The following is a 24,447-nucleotide window of genomic DNA, read 5'->3' as shown; positions in this document are numbered from 1 at the left end:
TAAAAATGCCGACTATTTTGTTGCTTTCTGTTGACGTCACATTCCGCCTTGAGTATATCCAATCAGCACCAAGTAATCCCCAAGCCCCAGCCAGGAGTTTCTCGGGGCCGTTCTGAGTTCCTACTCCGAGGCAGGGACTTGTTTAGCCCCTGTAAAAGTTCCGGAACTCTGTCCTTCGGGGGTGGTTCCTGCGGTGGAGACACGCACCAACGGCCCTGGCCCCGTAAATTTACCCCGAAGTTCCTGTGGTGGAAACAGGCCTAATGCAAAAACTGGACCTTTATGTGATTTGGGACAGCATATTAACGTGGCCCAAATCTGATTTAAAATGATCAGATTCCATGTGATTTGTCATTTTCACATTGTTAAGAAAAAAATAACTGTGTAATGCAGAAGCAAAATAAATAGATTTGGGCCACTTTTGCCTGCAGCCTGAATGTAGTCAAAGTCTCAGAAGAATACTAAAGAAATTTTTAATTCCAGCCCAGATTAAACCTTGTTTAAGATGCAAAGTTTTGGTTGTTTTTCTCCAAACAACTGCAGGACAAAGGTCTTGGAAAGTGTTTTGTTCAAATTCGGCTAAAGAACACTTCCACAGAGTTAACTGTTTAACTGCTACACTTTTGGTAGGCCCAAGTGATTTATTGTTGCAATAAGGACCGCCTATCAGCTTAGATAATGCAAAACACTGCAATGTTTTTATTTTTCATTATAAATAAGTATGTCTCAACAGGCTCTAAACTAAAAATGAGTTTTTCATACTTTCTTACGCAAAAAATGCAAATTACAGTAGAGAGGCAGAAAATAATGGCCAGTGTGCACAGCAATGAGAGAAGATATTTACAGGGTTCCCACTCTATTCTGCTTTATTCTGAGTTTCGGCCACTTAAGTTGTAATGTCATCCAACCTGTAGTGCTTGGGGGTATGTTTCCACAACATAACCGAGCGCAGCCTATTCAAAGTACTCTCTTCCATTAACTATCATTTGAATGTTGATATGATCCTGATCGTAACTTTGCCCTATCAGTTGTGAATGTTATCTGTTTTGGGAAGCTTTGACAGATACTCGGTGGTAGTTCTTTCTCAGCTGAAAGAATATAGGAGATTGTTGGGATAATTTTCCAGAACAGCACAAGATCACTTTTTCTCTCATTTTCCAGGTTTTCCAGGAAGCAGTGGGAACCCTGAGTTATTTTTGTCCAGGATGGAACTAAACCCTTCATGATCATGTCACAGGAGGAAAATAAAATGAGTAATGAATTAAATGAATGTCACACTATCACGGCTTACTGATACACTTGATTGAAATAGAGCCATTGTTTGTGTCATTAGTAACACTTGTGCCTTTTCTGCTATGACAAATCAAAATGTCTGCTGGGACAGGACGATCAGAAGATGGGAAATGACAATTGATAATGGGAGTTGCTGCGCTCCCAAAGGTGATCCATAATAATAAATGTCAACAGGAGATCAATCCGGTGAGGCCCACAGTGCTGTGAGGGAATCCTCAAGATATCAGACCCTAATCTGCATACACAAAAGATCTCAAGCGTATCTGTTCACCACAGAGATCTGCTTGTGAGGCTTCCTGGCATAATCAGTGTGGCGATCTGTAACTCCTCTGAGCATTTGTAGAAAAAACATAGCTTGACAGAACCACCAAGCATTGTCCTAGATGTTGAGTACACACGAAGAGGCAGCTGGAAGTCAGAATCAGAAGGGCTCACAAGACTCAACTGGAGAGCTGAAACACCCATTAAAGGTTGTGTATCACTGGACAACTGCATTTGAGTAGAGTTAGCTCACCAGCTACATGAGGAGATCAATTGGAGAAGAAAACAGAGGGTTAACTAAAAGCTTTAATGTAATAGCAAACACACAAAATATTACCTTCAAAAGTGTAGCTATGCATTATGATATAGTAAATGAATCCAAGGGTTATCATAAATAAATGAGTCACTGGGAATGCTCTGGCTTTTAAACAAGCCTGCACATCGCCAGGCCAAAATGTCATTCTCCAATTGTGGCCTTTTATTTGTTCTGAGAGGGGTATAACAAACAATATCCCTGCATGTTCAAGGCAAACAAGTGAATACATTATTCCCAATGCTGACTTCATCCAGGAAAACAAGAAGAGTAGAAAAAACAACTCACAAAGGCTGCAATATATGCAATCTGGTACAATAATCAGAAACACGCTGCCTGGTCAGTCTCCTATTCATCATCAGTGACCCCTGCTGAATCGGCATAAACAAACAGCACAGGACCTTCAAGATGCTACAGCCTTGTAAAAGGACATTTATAAATTCTCCTTGTAACTCCAGCTGCACCAGTAAGATTATAAAGCTTCAGTTCCACTTCAGGTCCTTAATTAGGTTTTTTATAAGGTGTATGACTTCATGATACACTCCTGTCCTCTTTTTTAACACACTTCCATGCCTCTTTGTCTGTGTAATGCTGCTTCATCTCAGGAGAGGTGGAAGAGGCTGTGCCCAAACTGTGAGGCGTACATGGCCAGATGTGTGGCGGGGAGAAGGGGGCTGCGGCTGTATGAGCAGCCCAGTCCGTAGAGTGCTGCTGATCCAGCCTGCAGGTTAACACTGAGGGGGAAACCTATGGAAGGGAAGCCTGGGTGGAATACTGCCTTGGGCCCAATGCCAGCTGCTATTTTGAGTTTCTCCACCTCGGCCTCCTGAAGCCTCTTGGCTTTGGCTCGTCGATTTTGGAACCAGATCTTGACCTGGGTCTCGGACAGCATCAGGGAAGAGGAGAACTCAGCTCGCTCGGCGATGGACAGGTACTGCTTCTGACGGAACTTTCTCTCCAGGGCCAGAAGCTGTGTGGTGGTGAAGGGAGTGCGAGGCTTGCGGTTGGTTTTGTGCTTCCTCAAAGAGCACACTGCTGGACTGAGCTCCCCTACAGGACATGGGACAGATGTGAGGCTGAGAGTTCACCCAGTTTTATATACTTTTATACTTAAATAAAGGCTGAAACAATTACTCAGTTATTCAATTAGTTCACTGACAGAAACGTTCTTGACAACAATTTTGATAAGTGCAAAACCTTCCCTGTTTGCCGCTTCTCTTCTTCTGTTTCTTTGAGGGCTATTTTTCCTTTTTAAGTCACTATTAACTAATTAAGTTTGGGTTTGGACAGCTGATCATCACCTCACCTTATGAAGGCTAAATACTTTGAGATTTTGATTAATAGGATCTCAAATAACCTCCACTTTTAAATGAAAATCATCTAATTACCTAATTTTTGTTTCACATGGTTTTTAAATGTCCCTTTTATATTGAATTCCCTTGTTGGCCGGTTGGCTGCATTTCCTGTATCAAAGGTATTATATAAATAAAGTTTATTATAATTATTATTGTTATCATTATTATCAATAAGCTCTAGTGAATTGTGATGACCATCTGTCATTATTTGAATTTGTATATACTAAATGATTGATTAAAAAAGTAATCTGATTTAAAAAAACGATTTTCTAAAAGTAGATTATCAGGTCCAGTCATAAATGGACAAAAAAGGGTGAAAATAATTCATTGTACAAAAATAAATTATTTATAAATACTTAAATTAACTATATTATCAATGTGCTTTCAAAAAAAGACTGAATCTCTATTTTCATTTATATATTTACAAGACTTTAAATGTATCAGTTGTAAACTTTCTCTATGTAAACCATGTTAGACTGGATCCTTCCTATTAATAACTCTTCACTTACGGGGTGGTGCTGTCATCTTAATGGGGCTGGATATCCAGGACGCACAGTCCCCTCGTTCCGATGGCTCTGGTTTGATAGATACTAGTTGTTGGGAAAACAAATCCGACCTGTGCGCCTGGTCATCGTTCAAAGGACGTTTTCCATCTATTCTGTCCGTCGCATTCAGCGACCTCCTGTCCGACATCAGCGCCTCCACGCTGAAGGGCAGGCACGACACCTGCGCCGCGCGCTTCCTCGGCCGCGGTGCTTGTACATCCTCGTCTGTCGAACACTCGTCTCTCCAGTCTCCAGGGGATGGCATGCTGTCTTTTCAGGGCCCGGATCGATGTCTAATTCCAATCCAGAGAGCGCATAACTCTTTTGTCACGGAGTGCAAACACACAGAGTCCACAGTTGTTACAATGTTGTTGCTGGAAAAACTTTGGGAGGTTCTCGGGAATTTCAGTGATGCGTCCCGATCCGGGTTCGCGGAAGACTTGTGATTGGACGGTGCGTTTGAGGCCCTCTGGTCTGGATCCCTGTGTCGCCACACCTCCAACTAGACAGGCGATCAGCTGCACGTCAGCCTCATTTAGCAGCAATTACGCAGAAGGAAGACTGTTTCTTGATAACAGCTCACACGATTTTATAAATACTGACTGTATTTTATTCACTCTGCAGACTGCAAACGCTCTGCTGACATTGAAAGTACAGGAAAATAGTCCTGCTTGATGTGCTGAATTGATGCATACAACTTTTGGATGAGGCCTTGTATTTTCTGGAAATAAAAAAACACTCATTTTAAGTAAATCAATCCCCTGTCTACTCCATCCTGCAATTAGGCTGGTGGATTGGCCTGGCTGTCTCTACGAGCACCACCAGCAGCAGGATGAAAAACATCAATGTGACATCTGAAGAGCTGTATTTCCACTTAACAAAAGCTGACAGAGCTCCTGACTCAAGCCCTAACACGCAGGACCTGACACACCAATTGTGGGAGTAATCACAATGGTAATCAATAAGAATCACGGTGCTTTTGAATGCCAACTATCACTGTAGAGAAACCGCACATTTAATGTGAGAGTCAGTTGGGAGATGGATTATGGTTTTGGGCAGGCTTTAAAATGACTGTCATTACATTGTTATTATTAACACCTTGTAATTAGGTCTGTGGAATCCGGTTCTTTTAAGCAGGATTTAACGGTAATGATGGAAAATTGCTACCTTCCTGAGGTGTGTGGCGCCCGCTGCGATTAGTCCCAGTCTCTGCTCTGTCGGAGGAGACAGAGGCGTCTTGTGCCTGTTTGAAGCTCATACCTGTAGGGCTCCGGAGTTTGAGGAAACATCATGAGAAGTACAACAGCAGCTCTAGCCTTCCTAAATCTGGCCTCTAACCATTCACTGATGGGATAAGGCAACGCAGTGCCCTGAAACCCAGCCAAAAAGGTCATAGATGTTACAACTGACATGAGGAAATACAAAGCAGAAGGTTTAATGTCATTGAGTGAGGTTTAGTGTTCATTCAGCCAATGAAAGACATGCACAGCTGCTGATGCAACATTAATGTGCATTATTCCATGCTGTCTCCTATAGTCTGCTCCCAGTTTCTATCTTTACTCTCACGTCTGTTTCCTTGTCTAGTATGTGAGTTTTTCTTATATACATATGCCCACACGAGGCCACCTGTGAAGTGATTGGAGTGAGCTGTCCGGAGCTCTGTGATCAACCCTCACTCTGTAATCAGCAGGATTACAGTGGCATCAGGGGCTCGACTCCCTAGCGCCTCAATATTATTAGTCTCCATGTGACGCAAAGTGCTCTCACAGCATGAGCTCGCTCTCCTGTAAACACATGCAAATCAATTACAGGGCCTATCTATCATTTCAGTGTGCTTCCTACAAGAGGGCAAAAATTAACTTGCTAATTATGTACAGTATAAAACTGCTGGGCAAAAATGCACTGACTTCTTATTCTAGAATACTGTATCACTGTGTTTTACCACTCAGTACTGAATGATAGGGGAAAATACCACAGGAAAATAAAAGATTGCTTTGCTTAAATAAATCAAACTCAGTCTCATCAAGTAAAAGCAGTCAAAACAGAGAGTATCATCCTGTATAAAGTCTTCTTTGTGCTTTTTGACTCTTACAGAGACCATTTACTGTGTGTAAACAGTCTATGGATGTTCGCAGAGAAGGGCATCATGAGTCAACATAATTTGCAGAGGAATGATGGGTTAATCCAATGTCTTGTCAAAAAGCAGATTAAAACTGACATGTCAAAAGAAGCAGTAACATCAGTAGTTTACAAAGTAATGCTAACAGCGGTAGATGGAATAGTTGTTCTGTCAACTGTAAATAAAGTTAGAGCACCTGAGTAGCAGCAGCAGAGAGTTAAACAGTAACAATAGCAGTGGTCTGAATTTGCAGCATGGATGGAACAGGTGTGCGAACGTTTAAATTTAGGTGTGAGTTGCTTGTCGTGCTCAAAGCGCCAAAGAAAATACATTTGGAAAAACTCAACAGCAATGTCTCTTTCCAGAAATCATGACCTGGTTACTCAAGATAATCCACAGACCTTGTTGGGAGTAGTTTCATGTAGGAACCTGAACTACAGCCGCAAACCATATCACCGTGCAGAAGGAAGCGCATTTCTACTCGTGGGCGAGAGGTTGAGATGTAAACATTAATGGTGTCCTTCTTGGCTGAGCTGTAACTTTAGTTGGCTAAGTGGTGCTAGGTGAGCTAGCAGTAGATGCAAGCTTCCTTCTGCACATTGATATGTTCAGTGTGCATCTCTATGGCTGTTATATCCAACTCCCAGCAACTCACACCGAAACAATCTAGACTAATTAATGGCATTACAAGTCAGTAAAGTGTCCCTTTAATTATCAACAGAAGTAGCCTGATTTTTTAAATAATTTGAGGGCAATCCGACACTGCATAAAATCCCCCCTTTAATCTTCCACCATTGTAATCTGTCTGTGTAGCCTTTCCTCAAGTAACCAGGCCCAAATAGCTCGTTGCTGTCCACTGGTCACTGAGAAGGTCCCTGCTGAGTCTGTATCAAACTGTGGGGGGGACACACACGAGGGAAGTTACTGACAGAGCTGTTGCAACCTGACCATCCGAGCAAATGTTACAGAATCAGAGTCTCCGTATGAGGCAGAGCAGCAGCAGACCAGAGAACGGACGTCCTCAGCTCACATTGATCACGCCAAACAGTAATTAGCACTGCTCTCTCTTCTGCCCCACTTCACCTGCATTAGTTCTGCTAGCAACAGTGTGGAGTACACACACACACACACACACACCGACACACACACCGACACACACACACACAAATGTACACACATGGCTCAAATGTCTACAGTCTGCAACTGTTAATATGAACATCAACACATGCTTTTTTACAAATATACACACACATCTGAGTGGCAAAAGGAAAAAGTCTTATTCAGATACCTTTTATCCTCATTATCTTTACAGCAGCAATTCTCAACAAGCAGGAGGTGGTCCACTGGTGGGCCTCAGAGTGTCATCTAGTGGGCTGCGGGGGTACTGCCAAATAACTGTAATTAAAATTGTCCAAATAATGTATTTTTATATATAAATGTGCTAAAGAATTCACATGAATATAAAAAAACCCATCAAATTAAAATGCATAATCTCAATGACAGCTGATATTTTAGTAACACGCCGTAAATCATGATTCACCTTATGGTAGAGACAACCATTGTTGGCTAGCTAACATCTCCTCGATTGCAGTGACACAAAATGGATCAGATTTTGAATGAAAACATAATGTGGGATACAAGCCGCCCCATTACTTCAAAGCGTGTGGTGCAGAAATATGACCCTGAATATATTAAAATTGGATTCACAAATGTACAGAAAATATTTATTAATCAGTATTTATTAATTATGTAAGTGGGTCGTAAGTCACAAAAGTTTGAGAACCCCTGCTTTAAAGGGACACAGACCTTTATAAATCCTCACGTCATGTGCTGGATACAAAATACTTGATATCTTACATAACTGACTTTAATGATAATATAACCTTCCACACAATTTTAAAAAGTGATGTTAGTGTCAGCTTTTGTCTCGCTGTTGTTTCCCGGACATGCTTCATCATGTTCAAAGCTGACTTAAACACACTAACAACCGCTCCACACAGCAACCCATGGACTTTCTCACTGCAGCCATCACGGGCCAATCAGGACTGAATCAATATTTCATCTGAAGACAGTCAAAATAAACGACATAAAAAACAAAGGCACAACCACGGACAGCTTCAAGATAACTGATGTCTAATGTCTTTATAAGTATAGGGTAGAGTGGATTACAGCTAAAAGTAGAACGAGCTCTTAAGTTGTTTTCCTAAATCTACAGAGAGGAGTTTATTTGGGTCGCATTTTGGCCTGCATGTTTTCAGATGAGTCCTGTGTTATAAAGCTGGCACCCACCACTCCCAGAGCTGTTTATTTACTGAAGGCTGGTGGTTAGAGTGCAGGCTACTTTCTATACATTAATGTATATGACTGTACTTCTCTACTTTGCAACTTATTTCCAACATCCTTAAAGTCAAGAAGCACAGAGATGACTATCATCAGTGTGGCAATTAAACAGAGCTAACAAAAGTATACTCAAGTACCCCAATTATGCCATTTATGCTCTAGTTATAAGTATAACCTGGCTATTGGAGGCAAATGTAATCAATGCAGAAGACATTACGTATTTAATGCGACTTGTGAGTACAAAGAGAAAACCAGCTTCAGTCTGAGGGAGTAATTATCTCCTGGGATGCTGAAAGTGGTCAGACGTGTTTTCTCATTATTGCATCCTCAGGTTCTTCTGACAGTGCAATTATTACTTCACAGTTAGCTGACGGATCTTTCAGCCCTTCATTGTGTTTCCACACATTGCTGTTGTTTGAAGCGAGTCACTTCATAATATTACAAAAGCCAAAACATATTAAACTAATCCCCTGACTGACGAAAGCACTGCAGCTACAGTAAATCCCCCGTCTCACCCACAACAACATTACAGTTATGCAAATGTGCACGTGATATCTGTGGGAGCACGTCAAACTTTTTAACTTTGACCCACATTAACCACAAAAAGCTAAAGACAGAAAATGATTCAGTGCCATTATCTCACAAATTTATAGGGCTGGGTATCGCTTAAAACATTACAACACCAGTACCAATACCAGTACACTTAAAGTGATACTGATACCATAGAGTAGGCTACTTCATTTGATACCTTGTTTTCTACTTCATTTGATACTTACTGTGTGAATGGAAGCATTCAGTTGCAAAAATTGCCACCAGATGCCACAAGTATGTATTTAGCCATACTTTTGAATACTTTGGTGGCATCTTGGCATGCTGAACTGACAGCTCAGTAAAGCCCCTTTTACACTGCCAGATTTTTGCCGAATGTTGGGCTGTTTTGCCGGCAAACTGCGAGCGTTTAGATACACAGAGCCTGGATTGGCAAGTTGATCCGAGGTGCCCAATTTTCTGCCTCGTAGGGTAGACATATTGGCGGAACCTTTTTGGTTTAAAAAGAACGAGGCGCCCTTCCGCCACGGCTGTTGATGACTTGTGGGAGGAGCTGTTGATGACGCGGCACGTGCGACCCGCTGGCAACTGGGGCGACAAGGAATTGCGCGCCCTCTTTACCCTCGCAAATGAAGAGGCCATTAACCGTCAAGTGATGGGGACGGTGAAGGACGGGCCAACTTATGAGAGAATCGCCGAAGGACTGACTAGCCGCGGCCTCCCTCGGAGTACGTCACTGTTTACGTCACACACTGAGCTACACGTTTTGTTACTTGCTCACGCCCCCCATTGCCCCAAAAAAGGCGCATTCTGTATGAACAAAAATAGGCAGGCAGCATTTTGCCGCACTCCCTGATTTTGTTTTTATACTGCCAATGCTAATGCCAAAGACTGATTGGGCTTTTTAAAAAATTAAAAAGTGAGAGAGGCTTGAATGTGTGAACACTCAACTGTGCTGCATAGGTGGCGCTTGAAACAACAGCACAACTGCAGGAGACACACATGCAGACAGCAGAACAAAGCCTATTTACTAACGTTAAGTAAATCAAAAAAAAAAATCAAGAGAACTTCAACATCTACTCTTGCTTAAAATATATAAATTCAAGCACTCTCAATGGCCCATGTCTATTTGTGTATTTTCAAAAACTTTTAGGGCCTTGACGTTTTTACACTCAAAATCACAAACTTTCAAGGATTTCAACCACCCATCGAAACCCTGAAAGCTTCCTCCTGAAAATGAGCTGCGACTTTATGAAGTCACATTTGTGCATCTTTAGAACACATTAACATTTAGGAAATATTAGTTATCACAAGATTGTGAACATGAGTGACAGAATTATTACACACACGGTCACACTAAGTAGGTCATAGGGTTATTTAGGCTCATAGTACAAGCAATGAGGAATTAACAGCAATGTCATGTCACTGAGCTTCCTCTCTTTCATGTGCAAATGTGTAGAAATTCTGAGCCAGATAATGGGCTTAAATGCAATCCAACAGTGGATTGATGAACATTGTTTGGGAGTAAGCGTGCTAAAATGGAGGCAAGTGAAGTACATAATGTAAACGACATGCTTAGCTTGCTTTACACTTGAAATTATATATTCTGGCTCTAACCCACAAACACAAACATGAGCACCATCTGCCGAGAGTGAGAGTGGCGCCTTTCACATGGCTTTGCCAGTTGCTCCAGGCAGAGTGATTATTACACTGTAGTGTAGCTACAACCAGGTGATCCACAGGTAATATACCCCCTTCCCAAAACCATCTTCCCTCATTTGTCATTTTCATGGCTTCTGGGGATAATTTTCTTTCTTACAAATGACAGACAGTATTTACAATTACTACACATTAAAATAACAGTGACAATGAAGGAGAGCTATCTATAGTCTATTGGCTGCCATGACTGTAGAAGCATTTTCATCATTTACAACGTGACACAAACAGAGTATTAAAATACAGGCAACCTATAAACATCCATCCGTTTTCTGTAACAGCTTGTTGTTGTTGTTTCAGCTACAATGATCAATTGTAGAGTAATATTGGCAAATTGTAATGCAATAACATCTCATTCTGAAGTGAGTACAGTATAGATGACGGCCATTTAAAGAAGACCAGTCTAATAATGAGCCTACATTACTAAACATTACCAACTATCAACTACGTATTAGGGATGCACCAAAATGAAAATTTGTGGCCGAAGCCGAAGCCGAATATTATTAAACGCTTGGCCGAATACCGAGTACCGAATACCGAATATCATTGTTTAGTTTTTCATTAGTTTTTGCAGATGAACCCCCTCCAGATTAGTGTTGTCACGGTACCAAAATTGGGATCCACGGCGTGATACCAATGAAAATATCATGGTTCTGAGTAGTATCACGATACCACAGCAAAAATTAGGCAGATGTGCCTTTTGTCATTTATGAAAAGATAAATCACTTTTCTATAATACATCAATGATATTTCAATGGAATAAATTACTTACTGACTTATTCATACTTCAAAAACAGCATCAATAAGTGATTAACATAGGGGGGATCAAAATAAAATAAATAAAAGAAATAAGAATCAACCAGCCACCCTCCTCCCCTGACAGTCCCTTCATAAGTAACGAACAGTCCCTAAAGTGCAGTGAGGTTTGTGGGCCGTTACCTGCCACTGAAAGCACAAAAGAGAGAAATGTGAAAGGCTTGTTTCTCCTCTGACACATCACGTACGGTCTGTGTTCAGCTGGCTCGGCTGTTCAGGTACTTCTGGGCAGTCATGACGCCAAGAAGAGGATATTATTGGAGCTGACTTCTCCGTCGCCGGGTAAGCCGATGGCCGCCGTATTTGACAGGAATACATTAACGTTACTGTCTGTGTCTGTGACCCCCGTTCAACCCACAATCGGTGGGATTCGCCTTTCGTTTCTGCTGGTGGTAGAAATCCGTAGGCTGCTCGTACAGCGTGCTGAATGATTTAAGCCTATTTTGCTCGCTCAAAACAATTTTTAGTCACAAATGCGAGTGCCGTGACGGACGGATCGCCACACTTTAACACTTTAACATTTTAATCCGCCCGTCACGGCACGCCGTCTGATTGCGTTATCAAAACACGCCGCTATTATTCGGCCTTGCTTTTAACTTATTCCACCGAATACCGAATGTATGTTTTTCTGCAATATTCGCCCGAATATTTTTCGGTTACCGAATATTCGGTGCATCCCTACTAAGTATTCACATGGATTGAGAACAGATTAAAGAACCACTTCTTTTTAATTTTTATTTCATGATTTACATTCTCAAGTGTGGAGAACAGCCTGGTAGGTTAATGTGCCTTCTGTTTCTCCGCAGAACTAAAGGAGTCACAGCAGTTTGCTCTCGGCTTGGAAAGGGATGCTGCCTGTTGACTTAAGTAAAGCTGATGAAACTCTGTGACAGCGTTCATTTTCCTGCAAATTTCAACACCCTGAACTATGTCTGACAGTGAAAATAATGAAATGCTCTTGAGGAGTTGGAATTTGTTCAGTAATTCCGTCAGGGATGAGAGGAAGGGAGGTGCTAACATGCTGTCAAACCCCGTACTTTCCAAAAATGTGGTTGCTTCCTCTTACCATCAGCAAAAACAAGAACTTACTACAAAATCTTGTGTTGAACATTTACGCAAAAAGGTGTGGGGATTTTGATAGATTAGATTGCCAGCTGTTTTTTTTTCTTTGAAGCCACTGTAATCAATATCTTTAGCCACATTAGCAGCATTGCTCTATGGATGGCATTCTCTATCTGTCAGCTGCTACGCTACGTTGGTCCACAATGACATATCTTAACTATTGGAGGGATTGTCTTGAAATTTGGAACCATGGTCCCCAGATGACAAACTAATGACTTGGTGAGGTTTACATTTGAGATGTTTAGTTAAATGTCTCAACCACTGTTGCATGAATCACCATGAACTTTGGTATACACATTGATGTCCCCCTCAAGATGAACTCTAATAACATTGTGGACCACTTGTCTTTTCCCTTATTGGTTCAAAATTTCCCAAACTTTTGTTCATGACCAAATATCTGCAAAACTAATGACACTCCCATCAGCCTCATCTGTAATTTGTGTTTGTTGCTAATTGGCAAATGTTAGCAGGCGAGCATGCTAAACTAAGATAATGAACATGGTTAACATTGTACCAGCTAAACATTAGCATGTTAGCATTGTCATTGTGAGCATGTTAACATGCTGATATTAGCATTTAGCTCTAAGTACCACTGTGCCTGAATACAACCCCGTAGAGTTGCTAGTGAGTCTGCAGAATTAGTCTTGTTATACAAACAACAGATAAAATGTAATGAAACCCAGACAGTTTTCATCATACTTCATAGTTCCCTAGCCTGGTTCCAGACCATAGACCCCGCCCACTCAACTGAGTAGGCTTGCATCTCTGGTCTGGCATACTTCAATGAATTTGCAATTTATCTCATCCAAACGATGGACGGACCAATGAACGCTGGGGGTCTAGCGATTAGTCAATCAGCACCACGCTGATGTCAAGCTGTACGTCGGTGGGTAACTGGTAAGGATAGCAACAATGGCGACCGCTACAAATCCTACAGACCACATTAACGATGCTATCGGGGTATTTCACCACTACTCGCATTAATGGAGGACCAAATTAAGGAAGCTGCTAAACTGGATTTAACGGCGATGCAGCTGGGCGTGCACGACGACGGAGACATTTTAAACGGGCAATGCTCGCTTGTTTTCGGCACCCCCGAGGCATGGATACTAATGACGTCAGATTCTGGGTGAGTCGTTGATCTCTACTGATTGGTTAGGGAAACCAGTGACCAGCTCTCTGAAGCATTTTACCACCTTTTACACTTAACAAAACTAGAAATGCATCATTACTACACAGGTGTGCCCTGAGCTGGTCACTATTAAACGCCATACTAAAATGTGCAGTTTAACCACACAACACAAGCGAGCGTGCCATGGGCATGACTGCAGGAATGTCCACCAGAGCTGTTGCCCATGAATTGAATGGTAATGTTACTTCCATACGACATCTCCAATGTCATTCTGATAATTTGGCAGTACATCCAACCAGTCTAGTGAGCCAAACACGGACCTCCACTGCCGGCTTCTTCACCTGCAAGATTTTCTGAGATCAACCACTGAAATGAGAGCCCCTGAAACAATTTCTAACAGTTTGCTCAGGAATTCTTCAGCAAACCTTGCGAACCAACTGTTCCGTCAGCTGTACAGGTGGCTGGTCTCAGGTAATCTTGCAGGTGAAGATGCTCGATGTAGAGGCCCTGAGCTGATGTGGTTACACATAACCACATTTGTGAGGACAGTTGGATGTATGGCCAAATTCCTGGTCACATAATCAGAGGGGAGTTATGATAGTGAAATCGATATTCAGTTCATGTGCAACAGCTCTGGTGGACATTCCTGCAGTCCACATACCAATGGCACGCTACCTTAAAACTTGAGACCCCTGTGGCGTTGTGTTTTTTGACAAAACTGCACATTTTAGAGTGGCCCTTTATTGTGACCATCCCAACACATGACCTGTGTAATAATGATGCTGTTTAATCAGGACTTTGATGAGCCAATTAAGCAAATTCATGTATCTGTATCAAAGAAAGGTACATCCAGGTATAGTCAATTTATATTGTGTTCTGTGATCAAAATCATCTAGAGGTTGAAGACAGCACGACTATTTGTCAAAGGGAGAGCAAGTACTACAGTGAAGAAGTTCAACCAAAACAATACATTACTTTAACATTTTGCTGAGGATGAGAATGAGTAAAAAAGATAAAACGAATGAGCTAGCTCCCCTGCTAGTCATGTGCCACACCCACACCTCTCAAATGTGCTGACATTACTGGGTCCTGTTTCTCACATTGAGCCATTTCAGTCAGGATGTGGTACAGTAGGTGTTAAAACACGATGAATCATCCATCATTCTCAGAAGCACCACCATACTGCTATCTACGATGCCAGCATTTGAGTAAACCCAGCGTCAGAAAGCTGCTTAGAAACCAAACAAAGGCTTTGAATTTTAGAGCTGCAACAACATAGGATGAATTTATATAAACATGAATTCACAGCTACCCAAACAAGACTTAATGCACAACATACTATATCCCTTTACATTACATCTTATAGCTCAGTGTCTTCTACATGTCTCCTCTCGACCAGTGTTTCAGCTCACTACAGATTCTGTACAACAAAACCAGCTTGTTTCAAACTGCACAACATCCTGGGGCCTCTGTCCATGTAAACAATGCAGCACACTGCCGGTCAACAGGCTTCACAGTGTGGTCTGGAGGTACAGCTGCCACAGTCTGCCAGTCTCCGAGCAGACCACAGCTCTGATTAAAAGGCCTGTTTAACTGCTAATCACCAGTCCAGAAGCAATTTATCTTCAGTGCTGTAAAAACACTCTCAATAAACCGCCTGTTTACTGATTCAAACCACCAGCTCTATTTGCTGCAGAGCACACCAGCCTGTGATCTTCAGGATTCGTTTCTGAAACAGTGCCAAAGTGCCTTCAATTTTCTGAAAGTAGCCACGTTACACGCTATATCCAAGCTGCTCGTAGATGTATTATATAGAAGTAAACTAATAATGTGCCCAAATCAATTATTTTCAAAATAATAAGTTGTTGAAACCAGTTGAGCAGGTTTTGCTTTAGAAAGCACCAAATCAAGAGTGCAACTTTTCATCAAACTTATCTTAAATGATACACGGCAGGTATAAGGATTCTGTGGCATGGTGCTGGGTAACGAGGAAAATCACATTCATGAACACAGGTGCCTAAGGCAATATTTAAATCCCCAACTGACCCACATAGATAGACTGGGAATGCATATGCAATACCCATAAGTGCCCACAATGTACAGGCAGTAAGAGCTGTTATACACAATGGCATGCTGAGACCAATAAATCAGATCAATCAACTGGTGAGGTTATCTTTATTCAGTAGTACGTTTATCACCTTTGATAGAATGAGGATAACACAGATATGGGCTTACATTCTTCCACTTGACTGAGGACTCATTGGTCACTGTGGTAGAGAGTTTTTTGTGGATAGTCTGTTGGATGGTAAGTTTAAAGACGGAGCAGAGATCTGTGGTTTTTCCATTTTTAGTGCCAACTCTTTCATCGCACAGCTTACAAATCACTTTGTTCATGTTCTGTCCATTGCTTTTAACTATTTATTATCCTGTACATACATGTATATATGTCTTTAAGTTTAAGTTTATTTACTTTATTAATCCCCCTGAGGAGAAATTCAATGTTTTCACTCTTGCTTGTCAATTACACACAGGTCCGAAAGACACACACATGCACAAACAGGACCTATACATGCACAAAGTGGAGAGATGTTAGAGTGAGGGGGCTGCCCTTGGTGAGGCGCCCCGAGCGGTTGGGGGGTTCGGTGCCTTGCTCAAGGGCACCTCGGCAGTGCCCAGGAGGTGAACTGGCCCCTCTCCAGCCACCAGTCCACGCTCTATATTTTTGGTCTGGACGGGGACTCAAACAGGCGACGCTCTGGTTCCCAACCCAAGTCCCTATGGACTGAGCTACTGCTGCCCCAATTTAATGTACTATGGTTTTAATATACCCTGAAACTAATTTTAACTGTTACCCAGATCATCATTTTGCTGTTTTATTAGTTCATTACAATGCATTATTTAACTCTCTGTAGTTACCTATTTCTATTTTTATGAGTATTCGCAATGCTTTTCATTGAACTTTAATGTTGTCATGTCCACGTTGAATGTCTTTGCTTGTTTGCTATATGCTCTTACTGCACTTGGATTCGTGAGTAATGACATTTCGTTCACCGTATGCTAGTGTACATAGAGAATGACAAGGAATTGAACTGAACTGAATCAAATATTCTCTGGCTCTACTTTTTTTGTTTGATTTAAAAACAAAGAATCCCCAAATAGGTGCACTTGCATTCTTTTTGCTAACGAAAGCTTAACGAAATCTTTCCTGCTGCATCCAAGACAACACAACAACACAGCTGCCACACTGCTGCTTTTTTGCTTGTCATGTAATACAGCATATGCTTACGTTAAAAGGGTAGTTACTTACAGTGTCAGATGTATGCTGGCATGTTGTTACTTTTTTTGATACACCACAATAATGAGGTGAAGCATACAGAAAGCAAGAGAATAGGCAAAATTCATATGAGACATTGCACAATTGAATATCATAGTGTTATTGTGGATACATAAGGATCATTACTGTGGCCAGCCAATATCTTGTTTAATGATAAACCATATTGCCCAAGTCTACAGATGCCAGAACAACATGTCTTAAATGCGGTAGAAATGCCAGATATCTGCACATATCATAATACAGTTGTAAATATGGGTGCATTAAACCCTTCACTGCTGCATATTAAAGCACATACTGTGCTGAACTTTAGTGAGAACTCTGATAAGGCTGCCATGTTGTGTTCAGGGCAGAAAAGGGTAAAACAACTGGCCTCTAAACACAGAGGCAATGAGGCTCATCAATCAAAACATTAAGAAACTGCAGAACAATTTAAAGTAAATTGTCCATGGTCTAACAGCAATTATTTTACAGTTAAAATAATCACAGCCATATGCTCCCAAGTTGATTTAGTAATATAAATTCTGATAAAAAGAGCAAACCTTTGGTGACACATTCATCACTTGAAACCTTTGGTGAACAAGTTCAGGTCAGTGGTATTATTCAATATTCTTGAACACTTTTTGTTTATTAATGACGAATGTGGAAACAGTTTGAACAATGTCAATAAAGCCAGTTGACCAAAGATTTGACCCGCAATAAAAGATGAATTCAAAGGTCTTCCGAAATCATCTGCTCTGTTTCCTCTCAAAATGGATGTACTGGTAACGGCAGCTGACAATGTAGCGGCTCTTGTAACCATACAAGCAGCAAAATGAGAACTACATAATCTTAGAAAAATGTTCTTCCACTAATAGAAGCATGCACAAGCCATTTTGTACATTTTTATAGCAAAAAATATAATACTAACAAACATCATTAACACAGCCAGGATGCTGCACCACCCACAGATTTACAGGCATTTATTAGTTTTCTTATGCTACTATAAAACTGGCTGGTAAAATTTCTGTGAGCAGGTAGTAAAAAGGAGTGAGTCAACACAGAATGAGAGAGTTGTGTGAACATGAACTGATAACTACCGCAGCAGACATTGATATTGGAGGAGCTGGTGCCCTCTGGTGGATAATGAAGATAGTTTTATGTGAGATAACCTCATGGTATTGTAATTCCTGCAACATGCTGTAATATCGGTTTGTGAACTCAATATCATAAATAACTGTTCAATCTCATGCAACACAACTTTATAACAAGAAAGATGTTTATAGTGTTAGTATACTGTCAATAATGTTGATATAATATTTTCTCTATCCACTATAATTGAGAGAAAAATTATATACTATACTACACTATTATATACTAAACTGCTCTGAAACAGTCTCAGCTTACACTGAGCAATAAAATCTGTACAAAGGCAGCATGTGCTGTACTGGACTTGTATATAACTCATGGCCAAAAATCATAATTTGCCTACATGATGAAACTGTAAAATACCAGGCTGATTTGAATTTTAAAAAATTAGCACACACACGTGAACATGGACTCTTTTAATAAAAGGACACTGTTAACTGAACACTGTGTAAAAGACTGTTCTCTTTGGTAAATACATTGTTATGCAGATTGTCTTATTGTCGCAGGGCACACTACCAGTGAGGACAAACACGGATGAACCACCAAACTGTGCCTTGTTGTAACATTGGTTTTGAAACCTGCATGCTTAAGGAACTAAAGATATAACTAGTAAGAACTTTGATGTGGAGAAATACTGATGATGTATTTAAGTAAAATAAAACACGGTAAGTGACTTGCCACAGTTGTGGGTAATTTCAGTCAGTGAACGCAGCCTCAGTTGGCCTGGCTGACGGTGGCCAGTCTCTCTCTGATAAGCTGGTTCTCCTCCAGCATCTTGGAGATGGTCCTAAGAACTGCAAGCCTGGCCTATGTGGGATAGGAAGTACATTCCCAGAAAAAGAAAAAGATCTTGGTTGTCTGGTTCATGAGTTCAGAGGACACAAAGTACATGTGTGTCTCTATGGTGGAGGAGGATGAGTACAGGCAGAGTCTGCACATTTATCAACAGGACTTTTCACCGAAAAAAACTGACCTCTCACAGAAGGAAAAACACAGGCGTTACTGATACAAACAATAGCTCTGTTCTATTTAAGTGTCCCACCAAGCCATGACAGTGTGCTAAATAGAAGTCAGCCATCACTGAGTTTGTTTACATAGACATGATTAACCTGTTTATGAAGCTTATCCCAGTTATGATCATATTCGGGATATGGTGTTTACATGAGCACAGACAAATCTGATTATTCATACTCCCCTTATACATGAAAAATACTAGCAACATGGTAACCAAAAAACTTCAATTAATAGTTAAAACCCTTTAACCAATCTTTCCATTTTTTTTAAGTCTCTGTGGTGGCCATCTTGTACCGGCGACCAGCCATAACTTGTTTTTAGCTGGATCCCTTAGGATAAGTCAAAGTGGCTCCTGCATTTAGTAGCTAATTGCATATTTTTCAAGCCCGGGATAGAATCCGCTTAACATTAGTCAACATAGTGGACATATAGGCCAAAGAGTGAAACCATTTTTTAAAAACATATCAATTACGAATCATTTGTTCACCATAAAGGTTTTATACAAGAAACAGAAACAACCACACACAGCGTCTATTTAAGACCCGCGTTCATTTGTCAAAATGTGTAGCCACGTCTGGCAAGTAAAACGGAATCAATGTGAATTTGAGGGTTTTGCTTTTAATCAAAGTTTACGATCAGGTGCTGTCATGTTTACAAAAACAAACCGGCAATGGGAGATAGAAGCAACACGAAATATTCAACACTCCACTGTACACTTACTAAGCTAACACTTGACAGCTTAACGTCTAATTTCCTCTCTGTTCCAATCACATCGTCTCACCACCCACACACACACACAAACACCATATTTACACACCAAAGGTTTTTCCTGAAAGCAGCTACACTACACCTACAACACTACCCTTCACACTGGCACAAGCTAGTCAGAGTCACAGTATATAGAACAGGGGAGCAGTTGACGAAGATATGCAGCATCTTTGATTACCGAAAGACAAAACTCAATTTCTTCTGCTCCAGAAGTGAGACACTATCGCAGCCGCCACTGTTTGTATTTCTGCTATGTCTCCTAGCTGAAAACACACCAGCACAGGCGGTAAGCCTCTCATGTTTCTGAAAACAGGATGGTGTTCACATGCTCAAGTACATAAACGGGATACTCAAAAAAATCCAATCATAAATGTCCATGCAAACATACTCATTAATTGCCTCATTTAGACCTGTGCTTTTCCTGCTGTGACATGTTAAAATGTCCTCTGTGAACAATGACTACAGAGTTAATAAAACACAGTCACTCTGACTTGTATTGGCTAGTATTGAAGTACCAGCGAACATTTACATAGTGAAGAGTTATCCAAAAAATGTATTTGAATAAATAAATGCACAATAATTATCACATATACATGCCATTCTTCAAAGCCAATGACTGGGCTCGAGATAGTCTTCAACTACAAAGTGGTTAAACTTTAAGCGACTGCGGCACACGCCATTCATTTTACCTCCCAGATGCTGCAATAAATAGTAGAGCTGAAGATACATACTGAGCACCTGCAATAATGCTCCTATTTATCTTGATGAGTGGGACACACAGCCCACCCTTCTGCTTTTTGTCATCTGTGCACTCATAACCTCCATTGCCATAGTGGAAGCTCAACGGGAAACTGGTTATCTTGAATATTAAGTGACATAGTCAATTAAACATACCTGTTAGTTCAGGAGACTGAATGTACAGTCGGCCTCATGTAATTATGGAATTCACAATACGTGTTTTGATTTTTTTGTCAGTTGAACCCAAAATCATTCTCATTTCAACATACCTGAACTACAAAATGTTTTAGGGTGTATCGTTTTTCCTTTGTTCAGTATCTGCTCCCCCATTACGCTTCATCGTTGCACATAATGTACTCTTTGCATAGGGGCCTACCTTTTCCTTCTCGTTTGTTGCTGTGCTGGTGGGTCTTTGGGAGAAGAAGAAAACATCTCTACCAACAGAGTCCGACTCAGCGCCAGCACCTGACAACAAAACATAAATGCGACAGTTTTAGTTTTCCCACAATATGCAGAACTAGTTCATTGCTTATTTAGGTGAGTTTTGCCAATTTGAATAAAGCAGGTCTGTGTTTGACATTTTACTGTCTTGATAGCTACACAAGATAATTTAAACCACAATCATCCAGTTTTAAGATTCTGACCTTTGGAAGGCGATCTGAAAAAGGTTTGTGATAATAAAGTAACAGACCTACGTCTGTGTGGTTAACTTGAGATGAAACAGATGTTAACTCCAGGGGTGGACACAATAACACTTTAATGAAAACCATTAAATACAATCCTGAGCACACCATCACAAACAAAAAAAGGCATTCAGCTGAATCAAAACTAATGACAAAATCTAAAACAAAAATGTGAATATTATCATATATAATGTTTTACAAAAGTACAACCCCAAATCTAAAAAAGCTGTGACGCTGTGTAAAACGTAAATAAAAACACAATGATTTGCAAATCCTTTTTGACCTATATTCGGTTAAACACAGTACAAAGACAATATATTTAATGCTTTTAAAATACACACTCATTCTGAATTTGATGCCTGCAAAACATTCCAGAAAAGTTGAGACAGGGCCAGGGGCATGCTTACCACTACTACATCACCTTTTATTTTAACAACACTCAGTAAGTGTTTGGGAACTAAGGACACTAATTGTTGAAGTTTTAAAAAGTAAAATTCTTTGTCTGTTCTTACGTGAGCTACAACTTTAGTTGCTCAACAGTCTGGGGTTTCCGTTGTCATATTTTGCACTTCATAATGTGCCACACATTTAATGGGAGACAGGTCTGGACTGCAGGGGGCCAGCCTATTCCCCACACTCTGCTACTATGAAAACACGCTATTGTAACATGCACAATGTGGCTTAGCATTGTCTTAAGAAGAAAAAAGACGTCATCGGGATGGCAGCATATGTTGCGGCAAAACCTGTATGTATCTTTCAGCATTCATGGATCCCTCACAGATGTGTAGTTAACCATGATGCCGTGGGCAGTCTGGGCACGAACACACCCCCATACATCCCAGATGCTGGCTTTGAACTTTGCACTGGTAACAATCTGGATGGTCCTTTTCCTCTTTAGCCCAAAGGACACGACATCTATAATTTCTGTCTTCTGAAATGTGGACTCGTCAGACCACAGCACACTTTTCCACTTTCTGTCAGTCCATCTCAGATCAGCTCAGGCCCAGAGAAGGCAGTGACGTTTCTATTGTTGATATTTGGACTTTACTTCACATGACAGTCTTAACTTGCATTTGTAGATGCAGCAATGAACTGTGTTTACTGACAGTGGGTTTCCAAAGTGTTCCCGAGCCCATGTAGTACTATCCTTTATATAATCATGTCATTTTTTTTAATGCAGTGCCACGTGAGGGGTCAAAAGTCACGGGCAATTAATAATGATTCTCAGGCTTGCCCCTTGCATACAGAGACTTCTCTGGATTCTCTGAATCTTTTGATGATATTATGAATTGTAGTTTATTGCAGGAATAGTGTACTTAACTGTAGTGGTTTCCAGCCATTTAAGCTTGTACCCTTTCTAGTCGTGATCAAGATTACGCCCCAAAGCTATGGAACACACGACCTATAAATATAAAAAAACGTATCTGTTCACTTTAGCCTTTAACTAGCTCTGATACAGGTCTGAAACTAATTGTTTTTATGCTTTTAGTTTTTATTTACACTTCACGGTGCTGCAACTCTTTTAAAATCTTACTTGATTTTCTGATTTATTGTTTTAAAACTATGATTTTATGAATCAGTTAATCCATGTTTTAAACTGTTTTGAATGTCCTTTTATATTGAATAACCTTGTCTGTATATGTCTATTTTCATGTGAAGCACTCAGTGCTTATACTGCCCTTATTGTAAAGCACTTTGTGCTGCATTTCTTGTATGAAAGGTGCTATATAAATAAAGTTTATTGTTTCTTTTATTATTATTATTATTATTATTATTATTATCAAGATTAGTTATGAGCAGTCTCGCCAAAGTATGATCTCCATTTGAGTTTGTTTTATTTGACTGACTTTTAGTGGCCTACAAATGTGAAAATAGTCAGTATTTCACGATAGATAGTTAGATAGATAGATAGATAGATAGATAGATAGATAGATATGTCAAATTTTGTGTGTGTGTGTGTGTGTGTTTATTTATTTTTACAAAGCCCAGGTACACTGACCAACACTAGCCAAAAGGCTAGTTAGTTGTAACACATCAGATTTTTTAATAGCCTCGAGTTTAGGAACCACTGCTGTAACATAACAATATATTGTGCATCTTTAATTGTGTCCACCCAAGATATTCTAGTACTCATTTTGCTGGGTTCACTCACATAGACTGTACAGTAACGTCACTGGTTTACTATGGTACACAGGCAAAAAATGACTGCTAGCTAGCACTGACCGACGGCTAGCCTAACTTGCTAACTTGAGCTAACCACTTTTAGCTAACATTGGTATATGGGTATAACCGTTACCTCCGCTGCTCACAGTCGCCTTGGTTTTATTTGCAGTGGCCTCTGCCGTCCACCTTCTCTCTGTTGTCTCCCCCTCTGTCGCCTTCTTGGACAAAGTGCTGTTGTCGAGTTTTGGAAATTTGACTTTCAAAACGAACCGAGTTTTTTGGCCTCTAACGTTAACTTTACCCCGCTTGTTCCCGCGCTTGTCCCGCGGAGAGGGGGGCTCAGTCTCGTCCATGGTCCGGTCTGATACATGTCTTTGACTGGAGCCCTGCTGTGAGCCAAACAGGGGCACATACACGGTCCTAACCATTTTTATTCTAAGTAAACTCTACTTTAGAGACTGACGAATGAAAGGTATGTTTCTACCTGGGCTGAATTTTTCCTTTCTGTTGTCCTAAATTGTGCCTGTCCCGCTCTCAGCCAGCAGGTGGCAGTGTTATCCCGATCCCTTGGCTTCCGGCAAGCGGTTCGCGTCTTTCAGTCTATGAAAAAAAAAGTCAAATTTCTGTAACTTAATTTAAATTCAAGTTTATTTAAATTTCACTTTTAATTACCGCCTAGATTATTAGCAAAGTGAACTTTAGGTTTTAAAAATAGAAGTGATATCCTGCTGTACTACATTATTATACTGCCGATACATTCATGTGCAATTAGCATTTCAGGCTAAAGGTGGTTCTAATTTTAACATTTTTTATACTGTAGCTTAATCTGTAAACAATGCATCACATTTTACAGCTCATCGGGAGTTTAGTATGTCAATTTAAAAAAATCAGCTATTGAATTATATTTTTGTATTAAAATTAGAAAATCTCATGACATTTTGTTGCCTATGTTTAAGACTAGAAAAGGTTTGTTAGGGCAAAGACAGGGGATTTGGGTGAGCTAAATAGGCCTATCACTCACCAAGGTCTGAAATAAGCCTCAGCCTATAAATACCTCTGAC

At 40.5% G+C, this 24,447-nt stretch overlaps 2 protein-coding genes across 2 annotated transcripts; both read right to left on the bottom strand.

The window, feature by feature from the left end:
- Nucleotides 1–1,850: 1,850 nt before the first annotated feature.
- LOC117260770 (homeobox protein MSX-2-like) lies at nucleotides 1,851–4,180 on the bottom strand. Its single transcript, XM_033632850.2, has 2 exons — nucleotides 3,732–4,180; nucleotides 1,851–2,917 (listed from the first exon to the last, which is right to left on the bottom strand). The coding sequence occupies exons 1-2, from the start codon at nucleotides 4,030–4,032 to the stop codon at nucleotides 2,469–2,471; spliced, it is 750 nt and encodes a 249-aa protein (XP_033488741.2). The 5' UTR covers nucleotides 4,033–4,180; the 3' UTR covers nucleotides 1,851–2,468.
- Nucleotides 4,181–18,432: 14,252 nt separating this feature from the next.
- Nucleotides 18,433–23,910, bottom strand: LOC144463791 (uncharacterized). The gene is made up of 3 exons (XM_078169249.1): nucleotides 23,520–23,910; nucleotides 20,917–21,005; nucleotides 18,433–18,827 (listed from the first exon to the last, which is right to left on the bottom strand). The coding sequence occupies exons 1-3, from the start codon at nucleotides 23,812–23,814 to the stop codon at nucleotides 18,735–18,737; spliced, it is 477 nt and encodes a 158-aa protein (XP_078025375.1). The 5' UTR covers nucleotides 23,815–23,910; the 3' UTR covers nucleotides 18,433–18,734.
- Nucleotides 23,911–24,447: the final 537 nt, after the last annotated feature.

Source organism: Epinephelus lanceolatus, chromosome 7 (genome assembly GCF_041903045.1).
Source record: "Epinephelus lanceolatus isolate andai-2023 chromosome 7, ASM4190304v1, whole genome shotgun sequence".
Taxonomy (NCBI): domain Eukaryota; kingdom Metazoa; phylum Chordata; class Actinopteri; order Perciformes; family Serranidae; genus Epinephelus; species Epinephelus lanceolatus.
Note: the sequence above shows the minus strand (reverse complement) of the source record. Positions and strands in the feature narration are given on the sequence as shown.

Bases quoted from the DNA above. Each gene is read 5' to 3' on its own strand.
- LOC144463791 (XM_078169249.1), bottom strand. From the start codon at position 23,814: ATGGTTAGGACCGTGTATGTGCCCCTGTTTGGCTCACAGCAGGGCTCC. The intron at 21,006-23,519 runs GTAACGGTTATA...TTTTGTTGTCAG, and splicing joins GGCGACTGTGAGCAGCGGAG to GTGCTGGCGCTGAGTCGGAC. The intron at 18,828-20,916 runs GTAGGCCCCTAT...TATCCCACATAG, and splicing joins CAACAAACGAGAAGGAAAAG to GCCAGGCTTGCAGTTCTTAG.
- LOC117260770 (XM_033632850.2), bottom strand. From the start codon at position 4,032: ATGCCATCCCCTGGAGACTGGAGAGACGAGTGTTCGACAGACGAGGAT. The intron at 2,918-3,731 runs GTAAGTGAAGAG...CATGTCCTGTAG, and splicing joins TAAGATGACAGCACCACCCC to GGGAGCTCAGTCCAGCAGTG.